General features: G+C 49.6%; 1 protein-coding gene across 2 annotated transcripts in view; it reads right to left on the minus strand.

Annotated features, from left to right (window-relative positions):
- Prkce (protein kinase C, epsilon) overlaps positions 1-18,843 on the minus strand; it is a 486,882-nt gene that overhangs the window by 16,401 nt on the left and 451,638 nt on the right. The window contains exons 12-15 of one of the 2 annotated variants that reach the window (XM_039111827.2): positions 18,482-18,620; positions 13,069-13,257; positions 8,922-9,068; positions 4,194-4,223 (exon numbers count right to left, since the gene is read on the minus strand). In XM_039111827.2, coding sequence (XP_038967755.1) covers positions 4,209-4,223; positions 8,922-9,068; positions 13,069-13,257; positions 18,482-18,620 — 490 coding nt within the window. In that variant the 3' untranslated portion in view covers positions 4,194-4,208. The remainder of the gene's footprint in view (positions 1-4,193; positions 4,224-8,921; positions 9,069-13,068; positions 13,258-18,481; positions 18,621-18,843) is intronic. The other variant, NM_017171.2, reaches the window with a different exon arrangement.

Raw genomic sequence — 18,843 nt, forward strand, 5'->3', positions numbered from 1 at the left:
CCAAGAGGAAGGCTAAACACCAGGAGGAAGGTTAAACACCAAGAGGAAGGCTAAACACCAGGAGGAAGGTTAAACACCAAGAGGAAGGCTAAACACCAAGGAGATGGAGCTTCCTCAGTCGGTCAAATGTTTCTTAGGTAAGCACGAGAACCATAACTCCATTCCTGGAACCATGCAATGTCTGGGTACACTCAGAATCCAAGCACTGGACAACTGGCCTAGCCTAATCCGAGAGCTCCAGGTCAATGAAGAACCCTTATATCAAAAACCAAGGTAGACAGTGGCTGAGTAATGACCCTGGATGTCGTTTCTGGATCCACACACACAAACATGTTCACTGTACCTATCTATACACCCCTCCACTCCCTCCAACACCATATGTGAACACACATCAAAAAGAAAAGGATAGAATCTCTTTTAGAAAAAGTGAGTAGAGGTTGTGTGGAGCTAAGGGAACCAGGGAATTTCTGAAGAAGATGGAGGTGTTCCTTGTACATTTTGTGTAGGCAGATATGTGGGTATAGAATTTTTTTAGAACTCATCAGAATGTTTTATGTTTTATAGTCCATGTGCATTTTATTGTGAAAAATTTTAGAACCTTACAGATTCCTTCCCTCATGAAACTTGTGACATGTGATGGTGGTGGTGGTGGTGGTGGTGGTGGTGGTGGTGGTGGTAGGGTGCTGGAAGGAACCTTGAGGACTACTTTATTTTTTTCAGAAGGGAGCCAACAGCTCTAGTGACTTGTTTGGGTGATGTGGGCAATGGGGACCAGTGCCCAGATGTCTAGTTTCTTCCCCTCAGCCAGTGATAAAGAATGAGTGTGTAATTCTGGAGTCCCATTTTTTTGGGTGATTCTATTCTGGATTATTTGGGTCCAGCTCAGTACCTATGTCCTAAGTCTGTCATGCTTTTCTGGGAAGACTTCAATGCTGAGAGAGATGACTGCTGCTCTGGGATGAGGAGGGAGGCCAGCTACAGTCTCCAGGAAAGATGTAATTCACTCTGCAGGTCATCTCTGTTTGACAAGCATGCTCTGTAGGGTTTGTCTCTGCCTGAGGCAGAGGGTTTCATGCTTTATTGGCCCAGCCATTTGCAACCCTGACTCATCTGGGCTCACATGCTAAATAACATTCTGTGCTCCATGGAAACCCTTCAAGGTGAAGTGTCTCAGAAATAAGACTCCAGAAACCACCAGGGCGAGAAGATGGCTTGCGTGCGTGTGGTCAAGCCCCTTCACTGTGAAAAGATACGTGTTGACAAGAAGTCATCATAGACAACAACCTGATGTGCATTTGTCAAACCCCAGAGTCCTATAGTCATAGTTGAACATCACTGCTACTTGCTCCTTACACATCCCCAGTGTAAACAACAGAAGCTTTGGGGGGCTTCTTTCTGTCATGACTGATGACTTCATGGAGATTCAAGGCCTGAACTTTGAGGATGACACAGGCAGGGGATTCCATGAGCATGTACAGCATGCCCGTACACTTGTACTCTGCAAAGAGCAAATGTAGGCTAGAGGCCTTAGAGGACTGAGCCCCTCCTTGGGGAGGGCTAAGATCATTTCTGAGTTTTCCTTGGCCTGAGCCAGCCTCCTGAGCACTGTCCCTGGACAACACTTCAGAGATCTATGCAAGACAAAGGCAGACAGGAGGACATTGCTCCATCTGTGAGATGGAGGGTAGGACATGACTTAACAAGACTCCTGGGATGGTGCATGGAGGACCTGGATTCTAGCCAGTCTGGTGAGACCCTCTTTTCACCCTTTCTTTCTCTTTTTCCTGTAGCTTTGAACGGCAAAGCTTACAGCTCCTCTCCTTGGCCTTATCAATGAAGTTCTGGATCCCGTAATCACTATTATCATTTCCAGATTTCCATTTGTCTCTTCCCGCACTCTTAAAACTTTGCCTAGGCTCTGCTGGTGGAATATTGGCGGGAAGAGTTTTGCTTTGCTGTTGCCAGGTAATAGTAAGTCCTCCAGGACTGTAGAGAAAAGAGCAGGTGCAGGTTCCATAAATCCCATTGATTAGAAATGGTCTGAAGCCATCTATCCTCAGTTGCTTCTCTCTCCCTAACCATGGCCATCTTTCTCTGCCTAGACATGGCTTCTCTGGGAAGCAGGCCCTGACTTCTCCTTCTTCTCTCCCTTCCCATCACAGATCTTCCCATGCTCTCAACAAGTAGGTGTGGTGTGTATGTATATGTTCAAATATTGATGGAGTGAGGAAGAAATTAAGTTCGATAAATACTATGACAATGAGCCTATAAAAGCATAGCCCAACTCAACAGCCAGTAAGCCACAATGGAAAATTCAGGAGCCTAAAGAAATGCCCAATCAAATCCAGAGCAGGCTAGTGAGGCTCACACACTACCCAAGGGTACTTATGAGGGGTGTGTGTGTGTGTGTGTGTGTGTGTGTGTGTGTGTAAGTATGTGTGTATATGCGCACATTGGGGCAGAGGGGGGGTCAAACACCACAACTGGACTTCTCAGATGGCAAAATGGTTTGTCTGGGTTTTACCACTGTAACTGTCTGGCTAAGAGATACCTGGACATCTGTGCCCTGGAATGGTGTCTATTGGTGACAGCTGCCACATCAAAGGTAGTAGCTGAAAGGCATACAGTGGCATTCATCCCAAACACTACTGAGATTAGAAGTAGAGTGAACACATGTGGTGATTACACCACAAAACAAAGGTGACTTGGGCCTGATGTGGTGGTACATACCTATAAGCCCAGCACTTGGGAGGTTGGCCTGATGTGGTGGTGCATGCCTATAATCCCGGCACTTGGGAGGTTGGGCCTGATGTGGTGGTGCATGCCTATAAGCCCAGCACTTGGGAGGTTGGCCTGATGTAGTGGTGCATGCCTATAAGCCCAGCACTTGGGAGGTTGAGGGAGGGAGATTAGGAGTTTAAGACAGCCTGGGCTACATAGCTAATTCAAGCCTAGTCTAGATGATGTAGCTCTCTATTCTGAAAACAAAGCAACCAACCTTTACACTATCACAAGGGACAAAGACTTGAGAATCCCCCATCTGTGAGCCACCCTCTGTAGCACCAAGGACTGCATCAGACTTCAGCCCTGCAGGTTCTGCATAGCTCTGGAGAGGCATGTCTCTCCAGGCGTCAGCTGGCTGCTGCCCCAAGTGCTGCTGCCCAGTAACCTGAGCTTCCTTGACCTCTGTGTGGCAGGGGGAGGATTCAGACCAGCTCTCCCCAGTCTTAGGCTCCCGGTCTTCTTCACTACATTTATTAGGTAGCAGACACAGTGTTTGTCATTCTAAAATCCCATGGGCTAGAGTAGAAGACCATGGTTGTGTCTGATTTCCAAGCCCAGCCTCCAAACATCATATGACTCCCTGTAATACTTAACCTCTTGGTTCCCAGAGCCTTGGTAAGAGAGGAGGAGAGCCTTCAGACTCTGGGAAGGAGTCATGAAGGGAGAGGAGAACTAAACTCCCCCAAGAAACTGGGATGGAGGAGTAGACAAAGTGTCATAGGCTTGCTTTTGGTCATATTTTCAATTTTATGAGAGAACCTATTCTCACTCCATTTTACAGATAAGGTCAGAGGGTCAGAGTGAAGTGACTTCTCGTGATCACAAGGCTATCCTGTGACAGCACTCACTGTGATCAAGGCCAGTCTCCTGTCCACTGTACCATGGCATCACCTCAGCAGGCTACTAAAACAGATATATGGATTTTCCCTGTGGCCTCTAGCCAGAGCCCCCCACCCCCATGGCTCTTTTTGAGAATCAATGCCTTCTTAGGAGCCAAGGGATCTTACTCTGACATGACACTGTCTTGAAAGTGCCTTTACTGAAGGACCCAGCGACGTACTGGTCCTGGTTCACCAAGATAGAAGATAATGATGGTGTCTCACTGGTTTCTGTATTACCATCCATGCTATTGGGGTCCCTGGGCGGGTGGACTAGCTTTGGGGATGCCTGCCCAGCAGGGCTCCTCGTGGGGCTAAGGAAGTGAGGGTGTGAGTTCTTGAGCCCACTTCCCAGGTTTTCTGTCAGCACAGCCCAGTCATGCGGGAGCATGCAGGAGGGGCCTCCCTCGGGGTCCTGCCATGCAGCATGGATGGCTGATGGAGACGGATCATGAGGTTGAGAGGGGCCTCTACGTCACCGGGCCTGTGGGCTCACCTACCTGGAGAGACTCCCCACTCTGGAAGCCTTACCTTACAGAGGGACATTCACACTGAAGCAAACTTGAAAAGAGAGAACACGTACACAAAGACAAGTTTACTCGGCCGGCATTTCCCTCATGGCCTTTGGCGTTCACGGAGGACAGCTAGGTCTCTGGGGAGGCAGCTCTCTCCCTCCTAACTGGCTTGCTCCCATTCCAGTGGCAAAGCCCAGGAGCCTGTGATCTCAGAGTCTAATCCTTTGGGGTGCAACGGATTAGGGCCGGAAGTGAGCTGACTAGCCCAACACCTTGGGATGGCACCATTCCAAATACATCTCTTCCCCCTATGGTCCTCCTTCCCCCAAAGATAAGCCTGCCAGGAGCACAGAAGCTCAATGAGAGATACTTGTTAATGACTAGACAGCGCCATCTTGGAAGGAAATCTCCAAGGGGACAAAATGTTCATGCTTGGCTATTATCTGTTGCGTCAGAGGCTCCGCTAGCTGTTGTCAATTAGATTTTATGTCCATGGAGTTTTCGGTTTGGTGTTGATGGCACATCATTTGCATAAAGTCAGTTCAGTGTGTGGCTGCATAGAGTGGGGACAGGAGGACTATATGGGGGAGTTGCTCTATCGGAGGCTATATGAGAAGTAGAGGCGCTGAATATAGGCCAGCACGAAGGGGTGACAACCTAAAGGCTGGAAACCCGGCTGCACTCCTAACATCTGGGGAATCAGAGCAGGGGTTACACAGGGAGGCTGAGGCGCCAGGGGCATTGGAATCTTAGCTTAGCAGACATGTCAGGAAGACAGAGCCTGCAGGGGCAGCAGCCAGTGGAGGTATGTGATGGAAACTGACCAGAGGCCAAATTCCAGCCTCCAATCTGGAAATCTCTCTGGTGATATCTTTGGAGGTGGGAGGCTTCCTGTGGAGAGGCTGGGAGCCAGGGCAGAAGCTGCTCTGATGTGGGTGTGAGCAGGGGCCTGGTCTCTAGGTGAGCCAGGCATGACAGAGGCGGGTCTGGCTGTGTGATGGGTTTGAGGAGAGTTCTGGAAACACAAAGTACTACATTGTGGCTATTCTCAAATGCTAGGCTGGACACTACGATTGTTCCTGGGCTCAACAAAATGGAGTCTTCCTTGAATCCAACAGGCAGGTCACCTGACTCAGCTGTGCTGGTCAGCAAGGGAAGTGAGGTGATGACTACTGACAAGGTTTTTGAGGGACAATGGCATTTTGGTCAACAGGGTATAGAGAAGAAATGCAGGCTCACTTCTCTTACAGTGTTTGATATTAGTAGGTAGGAGCTTTTCTGAACCTGCCTCGTGTTTGTGTGAGCTTGTGGTCAATGTCTCTTTGTGGCAACAACTACAAGGCTAGTGCTTTTGCTCATAGATTTTATCTCTGTTTCCTCGCACAGTGTCTATCCCGTCATTTGACACCAGTCTGTAAGGCAGGATCCAAGAATCTCAGTGTACCTGGCTGACAGTGGTCCCTTGTCCTTACTGCCTCTTCCCAGCGGTGAACTGCCTATCTTTCAGCTATCGAGAGCTTGGCTTACTGAACTCCCTTGGGAAGGCAAGCGACCTGTCTTCAAGTTATAAGATACCCTGAGCCAAGGACAGCCAGGCTTATAATGGAACCTCTGACCCACGATCAGAAGGCCGACTCTGGTGATATGCCGCGGTGGCTCTCCCCAGTGACCTGTGGGTGACTGCCTTGCCTAAGGCTGCATCTGCTGACGGAGCACAGAGCTGGCCTGCCTCTCTGCTACTGCCTGGGATAAGCAGACAGCCCTATGCTAGTTGGCTACATGAGGGGAGTGGCTTATAAAAAGACAGTGAGCCTTCGAGGTTTGCCTCGATGATGAACAGAATGGCTTTAATTTGATCCAACGTCTTCTGCCAGACTTGAGCGTGCAGGCAGGACAGTCTAATGGTCTCTCCATGTCTCAGGAAGGAGCTCTACCTTGGGGATAGAGAGAGGACACCTTTCTGATAACAACCTCTTTACCTCTCTCCCTTTATCTTTCTTTTTATTCACACGCTTAATATTTATGAGAAGGTTGCAGATCCACGGATAGAAATGTGACCATACATTTAAATGCCTTGAAGACCCTTGCCTGGTCACTGAACGATCCACAGGATTCAGCTGGAGTAAGACCAGAAACACCTCCTGCACAGTCTTCTAACTTCCTTCCCTCTTTCTTCACACTTAATGAACTACTGTTCTCGTTTCAGCCAAATCAGTCCAACGAATCGTATTTCCTTGACTTCCAACATGGTAGTCTGGGGCCCCGTGGGGTTGCATACACAAGACACTTCCCATGACAATGCTGAAGACAGCTGCCCAGTCCTTTCTTTTGGACATACTCTCACAGGGAAAGAAAGCCACCAGAAGCTCATGTGAGTCCCTAGCAGAGGAATGAGCAGGACCCTGCTTCTAGTCCCAGGAGGAAGTTTCCCAGAGGCTGAAATGAGGGAAGCCCAGTCTCTCGTGCACTGGAGCTCAGGGAAATGTGCTCCGAGATCTCATCCCAGACTCAGTGGATTATTTCCTCCTTCCGGCTTCTGGGGACTCCTTATACCTTTACCTACAAGAACATCTTCCCATTTGGCCAGGGAAACCCCGAAGGGGCTCTGTGACTGCCTGAGCTGGGGTGAAACCTGCTCGCTGGTGGAGTGGGATATACGGTAGCCTGTTCCATTTGTTCCTTACTCCTTCACCGTTTCCTTGGTATCTGGGTTCTGTCCCAGATCCCAGAGTCATAGTCACCTCACACTCTTCTGCGTGGCCCTCCTGTCATTCTGCTCTTACCCTGTGGGTGGGATGGCCACTGATCGAGGTGTGGTTCCTCTCAGAATGCCTCATTAGAGAATGAATAGAAGCCGTGCAAGAGTGCTAAGAGATCGTATCCCAGACTAAAGACTGGAAACCCAGCAAGGAAGTCCCGGACTGATGGGGCTTTAAAAGATGTTTTGGGAACTGGAGTTTTTCACCGCTGCTTAAATCCTAGAGCCTGCCTTGGCTTTAAGTAAATATTCCTAGGAGAGGCCCGTGGTCTCTTCTTATATCCCGTCACCTATTAGACCCCAGGGAGAGCCTAGTCTCCATGATTCCATTCACTTAAATATCCTTTGGGAATTGTGGCTCCAGCTCTCCAGCTCCTTCCTTCTAGGAGTTTCTCTACAACTCTAGCTTCCCTCATCCACACAGTGTTTGCTTCTCTTCATGGTTCCAGCGGGCCTCCTTGGGCCTCATCTCCCTACACTCTCTTGAGAGGCTGAGCCTGTGACCTCATCTAGCCTTTCTGGGCCTGATTCCCCATGAGTCTGGCTGAAAGTGGTTCATTGACCTAGAGTCTCAACATAAGTTCAAGCCATTCTGTAGATGACAATGACATCTGACTGGCCCCTGGTCTTGTTAGGGGTCTTGTTACTATTCTAGTTCTGCTTCTCATTTCTCTAGGGACTAATTAAATTAAACTACACGGCAATTAGAATTCAGCCCTCGGGCTTGGTCCTTCCATCTCTTCTCCTCTGCTAGGCCTTTAGTTCACACGTCTGTCCATCACACATTCTGTCCGGTGTTCAGTTGCTCTTGTCCTTTGAGACTACTTGCAGCAGCCCCAGCCCCAGCCATCAGGTAGGTTGCATCAGGCACATGCAGCAAGCTCTGTCTGCCCTAAAAACCAGAGCCTCGAGCCTTCCCTACCTACAAAACCCCCAGCATGGGCTTGACATGGGGTGAGGGTTGGTGGGGGCCCAGAGCTGTAGTGAGATGCAATAAGGTGGAAGAGAGGTTTGCATAGAGAAATGGACCCCAAACCCTGCTTGTTGGAAGCGGTGTATCTCTCAAGAGTCACACAGACCAAAGCAGAAAGCAATGAGGGAATGGTGGCGAGTCTTAGCACCGTGGACTTTCTGTCTTGCAGCTGAGGGAGGAAAGACTCCTCTGACAGAGCTGGTTGATGACTTCAGATCTTCTGCCAGCCTCGTAGGTCTGGAGCTCCTGCCTAAGAAACTCTTCCCTTCTGCTCCCAGGTACCTGAAGCTAGCTGCCGAGATTCTCAGCGTGAATGCGTACCTCAGTGGGAATGAGGGTGTGTCTCTTCGGGATATTGTTAGCTGCTCTTCTGACACCTCTATAGTATATTAGCCTGTGGGACAAGGCCTCCATAGTAGGTTAGCCTATGAGACATGGCTTTGGTGCCCAGCTGAGCTCAGCTTCTGAGTGCCTGCCCCACTGATCGCCACTCGTCACCTGTACCTGGGACTGCACATGGAGGGCAGCAGCATATGCTGTGCCTTGGTGCAGGCACAGGGCAGGGACATATTAGAGGTGGGACAGTGACAGAGGCCAGGACACAAGCTGTCCTCCCTGCACGACTGTGGGCCGGGCTTTCTGCAATAGTCACTTGTGATTCTCCCCTTACACATAAGGGCCGTGACAGCACTGTGCTTACTTTACACGGACACTTTCAAGTCACAACCCTATATATCACTCAAGAAACAAAAACCTTGTATGTGCCTCTGTGTCATGTGCAAACCCAGTGAGCGTCATTATGACAGCTCAAAATAAATAAACGAAGCTTGAGGAGGTGAGACCACGGTGCTGTAGGCATCGTAACTTTGACAGTTAATGTCTAGGGGCCTCAGACTCCTCTAGAAGACTCCTCCCTGGTCTCTCAGCCATACCCTAGGCTGCTTGTGGCCCACACAGACCGGTGCAAAAGTACCAGCTGAGCATGAAGGGGAAGGGCTGGGAGCTCCACTTACAATTCTCGGCTTGAAGGGGGGCTTGATTTTCTTCTGCTCCAGCAGTACCCAGTCAATCTCCTTGAAGAATGGATGTTGCTTGATGGCATCTTCCCCGTTCTGTGCTGCCACGCAGCCCAGGCGCTTGTGCGGGTTCTTGGTCATGAACTGTGGGAGGAAGACAGGGAAGAGTTACTGATGGGGCCTCCCAGGCGTGACTCATAAGGGAATGTTTTCCACATCATTTCCTACGTCCGTGTTTACATGCTAGGGGCCTGACTCTCGGGGTGTTCTACCCTTGAATATAGCATGTGTCAGACAGCATTCTAAATGTAGTTCGGATAGGGATTCATCTCCCTTGAGGTACCATTACCAGTTCTACTTCATAAAGGAGAAACTTTAGGCACAGACTGGTTAGTTAATTGGGCTAAAGATGTGCAGCTAGCAAGGTACCAAGTGGAGATTAGGACCTGACTCTATTCTCTATTGCCTCAGATATTTAGATCTTTTCAGCAGAGACTGAGATCCTGGAAGTCAGTCATAGCAAAGTAGTCAGGAAAGACACCCAGGAATGCAAATGACCAAAAGATAAGCAAGTGTGTGTGTGTGTGTGTGTGTGTGTGTGTGCGCGCGCGCGCGCGCGTGTGTGGGGGGATGTTGGGGGCTATGTATTGTCCTTACCTGTGTCAGAGACCAAGTACAGTGTTTTGTAGGGTAAAAGGTCAGTGTCTCTAGGGACAAAGACACTTGGTGACTGTGGTAGAATTTCATAGCTCACCAGCAACAGAAAACTTATAAACTATCCCTTGTGTCTTTAAACCCAAGCCACATAGGCAATGATTTGAAGATAACTTGTAGTCTTCGTCTCCTTCACTTACATGTCCAGGAAGTCACCCTGGTTCAGTGACTCAGATGTCCACACCGAGTCTATACTCTTTTGTTTGGCACATGGAGATGTCTCAGTGTGAGTTTTGCCTACTTAATCTCTGGTTCAGTGACGCCCTGTAGTGCCTTAGCATTCTCAAGAAACCGGCAACATGTCGATTCCTCTACTGATATTTGACCTCCATGTTTCCTGTCAACCTGAATTATAAGCTGCCTAAAAGTCACCTTCCCTTGAGCCATGAGATGTATTCACACAGCACAGGGTCCATTCCGCCTCCTACCTGGAGCTCAGTAAGCTATGAAGTTTGAAATGGAGCCAGAGGCTGGCTCTCAGGGAATTGTAATGAATCCAACAGCACCAAGATGGCAGCTTGCTGTTGTCTGGGTTCCTCACTGCTTTATGACAGGAATGGCTTCTCTAGATCCTGAACCACCTTCCCATGGGTAACAGCTTTCAGTGATGTAGCTCTAAGGACAGAATCTTAGAAAATGTGGACTACAAATAAAGGAATTGGGGGATGGTTTCCCAAGAAAAGCAGTGCACCCCTCCACCCTCCATGGGCCTTCCTACCTCCCTCAGCTAGCAGAGGAAAGATGAGCCTAGGGACGAGCCCCTGCAGTGACTCCCTGGGACAGAGACTCTCTTCTTAGACATTAAACAGTTACCACAGCATGACCTCTAACTCCTGAGTACGGTCTGTGCAGGTCAACAGTTCTCTTTCTCTCTCTCTCCCTCCCTCCCTCCCCACCTTTCCTCTCTCTCTCCCCTCCCCCCCTTTAAATTTATTTTTTAACTTTTAAATTATTTGTAAGTGCATATGTGTAGGGACGTGCTGGTATGAACTCAGTGCCCAGAGAGTTCAGCAGATAGCAGCAGTTTCCTGGAGCAGGAAACACAAGTGGATGTCGACTGTCCAACATGGGTGCCAAGAATCAAACTGTAACAGTGGTGTGTGTTCTTAACCATCGAGCCATTTCTCCAGCTCCAGGTGTCAACGGTCTTCACATTCAGTGCTGCTGACATTCTTGGGTTATGGGGCTGTGTGCTGTAGGCCCTTCGGCAGCAGTCCTGATATGTCTTAGTGTGTCCTTACACAACTGTTCCTACCATGCTCCCTATGACTGTACCAACTCTAATATGTCCAAATATTGCTGAATATGTGTCTAGAGGGAGAGTGTCAAAACCATGGTGCTGTCTGGGTCATCCAAAGAGACAGGTAGAGAGAGGGAGAAAGGTGGACACACACACATACACACACACACACACACACACACACACACACACACACACACACACACTTGGCTGCTATGTGGGCAGAGGACTCCGAATGAGGCTGAGCTGATGTCTGCCAGGCACAGAGTTCTTCTTGATGTGGATCTCCTACTGAAGATCAACTGTCTGGGGCTGGGTGGGGGGCTGGAAACTAGACATAAGGCTCAGATCTCCAGCCTAGTTAACCACTCGGGGATGGTCCTCTGTGAGGGAACCCCCTGTGACAGCTGCCCAACAGGCTTTCGAAGTGCAGAGACAGGCAGCCATGGCATTCAGTGGAAGAATCTATAGACCCTTCTGGGAGAATGAAATGCACAGCAAGCCTTCTAAGTTCTGTACCAACAACGACAGATAAAGCAGTGAGATTCCATGTCTGTATTGTCTTGGCATCCACCAAACCCCACACTAGTACAGAGGGTGGGAGACAGGCCAATGGCAGTGGGGATAGGTGAAGACTTTTTACAGCACCCCATGCTGCACCTTTATCATCTCAAATGATCACGTGTCTCAGTTCTTCAAACCAGTGAGAGCGCACGGCTGGGGAGGGCCCGGAATGGGAGAGTGACTGTACTCTTCTTGTGGCATAACCAAACGGGGGCCACTAGCAAGGAAACTGCAAAGACATGGATCAAATTGGCCAGCACACTCTTTTTAAGGGAAGGAGTTCACGCCAGTTCACAGGGAGAATGGTGCTACAGCAAGCCGGTTTCAGGCTTTCCCTCGGAAAGGCAGGTCTGGGAAGGAAGTGCTGACCTCTGTAGGCCTGCAGTCAGCTGAAGGTAGGTGTGGACACTCCCCAGACAGGTGTGGTTCTCGAGCAAACTCTGCCCCCACCATGTTTCAAGTCACCTACCACACATTGCCTCCTTGTAAACTGGGATAAAGAGAACAACACAAAGACCGAAGGGCAGTCATCCTCCGTGTCGCAGCAGACACCGTTGCAGCACACCTGGACAGCGAGCGCTGTGCCTAAGCTATCTCTCTGATGCTGTCTGTTCTGTTCAATACAAGGTCTCAGGTAGCCCAGGCTGGCTCACTGTGTAGCTGAAGAATAGCCTGGAACTCTTCATTCTCCCTCCCAGAAGGGTATGACAGACAGGTATGTGCTACTATGACTGAACTATGCATGGCTTGCGGTTGATCCCAGGGCTTCATGAACGCCAACATGCACTCTAGGCTTGGCCTACATTCCTGCTCCCCCATAGTATACCGGAAGACATGACTTGATGTGAGGGTGAATAAAGGAGTATCTAGGAAAAGTCTGTCTTTTAAAAGGCTGAGGCTGGGGTAGAGCAAACCTACCACACAGCGGGGCACACGTCCAGTGAGAGGCAGAAGAGGCAGCGAAGCTGACAGAGTGTGGCCAGGGCAAAGGCCACCAAGACACAACAAAGAGGGCTTGGACAGGCTCAGCTAAGTCTTGAGTCCTTGAACATGGAGCCACGGGAGGCAGAGGAGCAAAGAGAAGTGGGTCAGGGGAGAGTGAGTATGTGAGTCCAGACTCCTGAGAAATGCTTGTATGTCCTAAAAATGTCATGACGTCTACAAGCTATGGCAACTACTGCAAATTCCCCAGCTGTCATCCAGACAGCCAAGTCTCTTCAGAAAATATATAAAATAAAGGAAGCTGTGAGTCCAGCGCCCCTGAACAGGGCTGGTTTTGTGAATGCAGCTGGTCAACCACTGAGCTCTGGGTTGTCTGAAGGGGAACAGAAGGCAGGACTGGAAGCTGGGGCTCCTGAGCTATCACATAGCTCTGCCTTGGTCCAGCTCTGTGATCTTCAACAAACCAACTGGTGAATGCACACATACAGGCACACAGACAGACAGGCAGACAGACAGGCAGGCAGGCAGGCAGGCAGGTAGGCAGGCAGAAAGATAAAGTCACATACACAATGACACACACACACACACACACACACACACACACACACACACACACACAGAGGTGGTAGTAGGTGGGGTAGCGCCCTGAGGGAGTAGAGCCACAGGTGAGGGACGGTGACTCACAGCTTTCAGGATGCTGACAGCCTCCTTGCTAAGCCAGACAGGGTAGAGAACGTCATCGTGAAGGATGGATTCAAACAAGTCGTCCTCGTTGTCAGCTTCAAAGGGGGGCTGCCCGGCCATCATCTCGTACATCAGCACGCCCAGGGCCCACCAGTCCACTGAGGGGCCGTACTCCAACTCCTGCAGGATCTGTCCAGGAAACAGCGTCAGGGATCATTTAAGAGCCCAACTCCAGCAACAACTCTCCCATCAGCTCCGGTGGGAAGGTCTTGGCCTTCCTATTCACCTTGCTCCACCATAGTGGAGCTATGCTACCCCGAGAGTGGGGTGGGGGTGGGGGGTGCTACCTCAGCTTCTTCAGAGAGGCTCCTCTCTCCACAGTGAGCATCATCTCACCTCTGCTGGGGAGCAAACAGCCTTTTCTTTGCTTGCATACCGGATAAAGCTCTTGAGCAGCATTTGGGGGCCACTTTCAAAGAGGAGAGCACAGTTTGACACTTACTCCTGCTTAGGGGAGCAGGATTTAAACTTCAAAAGGTGATGCTGAGAGGGGACCAACTGAGAAGCAAGCTCAGTGCCCACCATACACACAGCCTGGAGACCCTGACTGCCTGTGTGGGAACGAGACCAGAATCTTGTTTTCCTTCGCCCTCTACTTGAGCTAAGGTCTTACTTCGTGGCCCTGGCTAGACCAGAATTCACTATACAATCCAGATTGGCCTGTAACTCGCAGAGATCTGCCTGCCTCAGCCTCCTGAGTCCTGGCAGCAAAGGCATGCACCTTTTCTTGGCTTGAAACAGAAAGTTGATATTCCTTATGAGGTGAACACTTACCTCAGCCCCATGCTTTACGGAAGGAAATGAGGAGAGCCCTCTCCCCAAGCCTATATGTTCTACCCAGAAGAGACCTCTATGCTCTTGTCTATGACAGTAAAAGCCTCATTTCCACCATTCTTCCTGGTTCTCCAATCTTACCAATGTGCCTGTAATGTAATAGGCCCTACAGATGTCCTTTCTTTTGGGGCTAACCCTGTGACGTATGCTATCCTTACAGGCAAAGCCAAAATTCAGTCGGTTCCATGACTGTCCTGTGAATTTTATCTTCGACCAGGGTCACGTTCAGCAATGTTCCTTCCTCCCAGTCACTGTGTATCTGGCCAAATGGATAGTCAGAGCATTAACTAAGGATGAACCATGTAGAACATGCTAAACACCTTTTCCTACAGTAAGCCCAAGTCATCTGGGATTAGACAGAAAGATTCGGTAGCAGCATCTGTGACACATGGCCCACACATAGCTTAGGGGCCCTCTCTATTCGGGATGAAGAAGATTGTGAGAACCTGCAGCTGCCTCTACAGTCCTTTTGACTGAAGACCTATTTCCTTAGCATCTGGGGTTTCTCTGACTAGTGGTTAGTGCGGGGGACCTATAGTCCCAGTACTACAGGCTGTACTGGACTGGGGCTCTGTGCAAAGCTACGTCTCCCTCAACCCCCTGAGACCTAGTGGTCATCCTGGCTGACCAAGCCTCCTCTGTACCACTGGTTTCTGTCCTTCAAGATCACGCCTATGCCAGATTTCCTCCTTTTCAGATTTCTCTACCATTCTCCTGTCCTCTGACTTCCTACGGCCTGGCCTGCTTCAGTTTGTGGGCACTTCCCACAAAACTGTATTTTCAGTCATTTGTTCATGGGCCCCTGATGATAAGTTGACCACTTAGCCGTTTCTCGGTGGATGGCTGGTGTCTGAACTTCTGTGGCTTATCTATGAGCTTGTCTGTCTGTGCAGACTGGATGGTGCTGTGGAAATGTGGGTGGCCTTATTCAGGCTTGGTTTTGGTGGAATCTTTTGTAAAATCCCCTTTTGGCTTAGCCCTAATTGTGTTTGGCCTGATCACCTTGACAGCAATGGAGCTGGTAAGGAGGGTAAGGCTTTGTGTGCCCTCAGAAGGTACCTGGTATGTAAGCCAGCCCCTTGAGAGGGTCAAGGGTTGGGGTGAGAGAGAAGGACAGGGATAGGTCCTGACGGAACCCGGCGTGACCTAGAACTGAGAGCCATTTTTTATGTAGCAGGGGCCAGAAATAAGAGGGGAAAGTCCCGGGGTGTGTGAGCCAGGGGTGCAAGGTGGGCAGAGACGGCTTGGCAGAGCCGATCACCCAGAAGGTGGCTCCAGTGTCAAGGCTAGCCTCTATATGCCTTCTGAAGCACTCCCACCTCTAATCCCATTAGAGCCTTAAAGCAGCTTGCTGAGCTGGGCAGGGCAGGCCTTAGGATTCCCATGGGAAAGGCAGCAACTCAAGTCTCCAATACACTTCTCCACTTTATCAAGGATACACGAGGACGTTCTGGGCATGTCTGGACTCAACTCTGAGGACTGTTTCTCATACCACATGATATAACCCAACAGTGAGGGAGGGAGCTGCGCTTGGCCAGTCCTCCTTGTGAGCTGTGCATTGTGGAAAGTGGTCAAGGGGGCACGAGGCCATGCCATCTCCAACCAGCCCTTGTCATGGCTGTCATACCTTTCTGTACTGGCTGCCATTTGCTGTTTATGGTGCTATAGCAATTCTGCCCTGTGGGTACAAAGGACAGAGTGGGTAGGAGCCCTGTGCTAAGCACATCCACAAGTCTTGCCAGTGCACTACTTTACACAGAGGCTGACTGGGCTCCTTCTCTGTAAAATGCATGCTTTTTCTGGGCAAGATCTCTAACTACCCAGCTGTCAGCCTTTGACCGTTGTGGGATTGGCTCACAGAGGCTTGAGAATGGAAGGCTCTCCTGGTAAAGAGAAGTCCCAGGGGGAGCGGCCTTCCTTTCATTGATTTCTCTTTGCTGTTGACTGACCGGTATTCCTGCTAAGGGAACACAGCACACTAACAGAGAGGCTGAAATCACCTAGTTTAGAAGGTTGAAGCTCTGTTGAGCACTGAGGGTGGGCCCACAAGCTGTCCCTGGCCCCACCTGACTTGTCTGATCTGTGGGCAGATTGTGGGCCTGTCCTCTACTCCGCCTTTTGTTTTGTTTTGGTTTTTTTTCCAAAAACTTTATCAATTCGCTCAGCATTGAGAATAAATTCTAGAACTAGAGGTTATGGGTCAGCACAAGGATACAAAGGCAATGTCCCTTTTTCTTAAAGGAAAACCTCACCAGACATTCACTGGATGTATTTCAGTATAATCAAGGTGTAAGTGGCCACATAAAAAGCAGAGCGAATCCTCCTCAGTGCACTGAAAACATCTTTATATAAGTATTCTAAAGAGGAAATAGAAGAATTTTAGATCAAAGACACATAGGATTCCAAGTCGGAGTCGGTCAAAACTGTTACCATGGCCCACTTGCATGAACAAACCCAACAGGTGTTGTATATCTACAATTAGCTCAAGCGAACGGGACAATATGGAATGCTCTGGAAAAGCAGCGCTAACTCCAGGGGACATACATGGGGAAGTGACATCTAAGAATATCACCCCTGGGACCAAGAGTGAAATACGCAATGTAAACAATTCCATTCTCCAGGGTCCAGTTCAAGTTCACTGAGATAAGAGTATTTTAAATATGTTGTGACACTGGGTCTCAGGAGCCTCAGGGGAGCTTCAGGCCTGCTATACAGATGACGGTGACCTTGGACCTCTCGGCCTTGGGCTTCCACCTCCCGAGAGCTGGGATTACAGTCTTGAACCACGGGTTTGGTCTACGTGATTTCTAGGTGTGCACCGTGGAGGCTCTCCTCAGCCTGCTGATGTGTGCTCCGATGGCCTGCCTTCACAGGACGGACGTCATGAAGACGCTCCTCCAATGAAACCCTTAGGGCAGGGCAGGTCCATAGATCCTGTGGGACTGAGGTCATATTCCTGGCTCCCAAGTCTTAATTCTGTTCATTATTAAAAGCCCTAATAAACCATTTGCTCTAGCTATACTATTTTTAAAATGCATTTTATTTTATTGATTAGAGTGGTGTGTGTGTGTGTGTGTGTGTGTGTGTGTGTGTATGAGTAGAGGTCACCACGTTGCATGGTATACACGGGGAGGTCAAAGGACCACTCTTAGCCACTGGTTCTCACATCCCACCTTTGAGTATGTTCTAGGGCTCGAACTCCTGCTGTCAGGCCCGTTCTACACTCACTGTTACTTGCAGAGCCATCCTGCCAGCTCTCTGGCTATGTTATTTAAATTTCCTGAAAATGGCCAAGATGTTTTCATCCCTCGGCTTTTGCTCATGTTGAAACGTCTCCATCCATCCATTCATTCATTCATTCATTCATTCATTCATTCGTTTGTTCACTCATTCATTCAAAAGACCATTCTTTAGAGCCTGTGTGTTGGATCCTGATAGTACTCTGATTAGAAGCCCAGACCCAGCTTTGAAAAGATTCACAGCCCAGAGAAATGAACTTTCCTTCTCTGCATGGCTCCCACTCCGATCCTTCTTGTTTTCAACTACACTCTCCTCATCTCTAGGGTTAAAGCAAACCTAAAATGCATTTGCCATTTAGCCCACAGTCTCAGAAGCTCTGTGAAGACTTCCTGTGTCCTGGGGGCACTGTTCTGTTTTAGGCACCGTTGTCCTGCATGTTTCCGCGTCACTCTATGTAGACCCGAAGGTCTCTAAGAAGAGCAGCCAGAGCCTCCGTCGACTCTCCATTCACGGAGCTTTGTCTGACACGTGCTCAAATACTGTCCTGTGGAAGAGACTTCTCCACACGGGCAGTGCTTAATGGGATAGGCACCTACCTCCCATTTTATGTGTCCCCAAACCACCGAAGGCATTTGGTTAAGTGTCGGTGTGACTATATGGCTAAGTCTGAATCGCCCCTGTTAAGGATCTCTCAGTTTGGGTCAGACTGCTCTGGAAGGACACAAGACACCTGGTCACATCACAGTGACTCAACTTTCACAGGACAACCCCCTGGTAAAGCTCACAGTGGACACCTCTGTCCTTAGCTCACACTGTTCTCTCGTTCCTTGTACGTGCCCGCCCTGTAGACTTGCTACCTCGGTGGACATGGCAAAGCATTCCTGGTTTCACCGTGAACTTGTCATCCAGTGAAGCCTCTTCAGCGGACTTTCGCTGTTCTGCTTGGTAAGAGGTGAAAACTCTCTTGCAAGTCAACCAGGTTCTCTCAGCCCCAGCTCTGGTGGTTGTTGGTCTGGGATGGATGCATGTGCTTAGCAAGGACTCGCTGAAGCATGGGAACCAGCCGGTCACTCTCAGCTCACCAGTCTGTCCTCACTGCCACTCCTTCCCTACAGAAAATCACTAAACCCTCTCCCCTCCTGTGTCTTACTCCTGGAATCCATCCTGCTTCTGCAGAGCCTTCTTAGCATGCTCGGATGATCCCCGAATGCATGGTATTGGGTTGTTGCCTCTGCTCTGACACTAAGAGAATGGAGCTAACTCTGCACCCAGGCCTTACCTCTGGAGCTATGTAGTCAGGAGTCCCACAGAAGGTGGTAGTTGTCACGCCATTCAGAATCCCTTCCTTGCACATCCCAAAGTCAGCCAGCTTGCAGTGACCTTCTGCATCTAGAAGGATGTTGTCCAGTTTCAAATCCCTGCAACACAAGTCAAGGCCACGTGGTTAGCCTCATACACACAACAGGGTCTTTCCTGAGTTCGATGCACATACCCTAGGGAAGTCTCCAGTGAAGGTAATCTTGGAGTAGGTTCTGATCTGCCTCAATTAACCTCAGTCTAGGGCCATCTCCCAGCTGGTCAACCTTCACCAGTACTGACAATACCTCAGCACCCCCACAACACCTCAGCACCCCCACAATA

This window comes from Rattus norvegicus, chromosome 6 (assembly GCF_036323735.1).
Source record: "Rattus norvegicus strain BN/NHsdMcwi chromosome 6, GRCr8, whole genome shotgun sequence".
In the NCBI taxonomy this organism is placed as follows: Eukaryota; Metazoa; Chordata; class Mammalia; order Rodentia; family Muridae; genus Rattus; species Rattus norvegicus.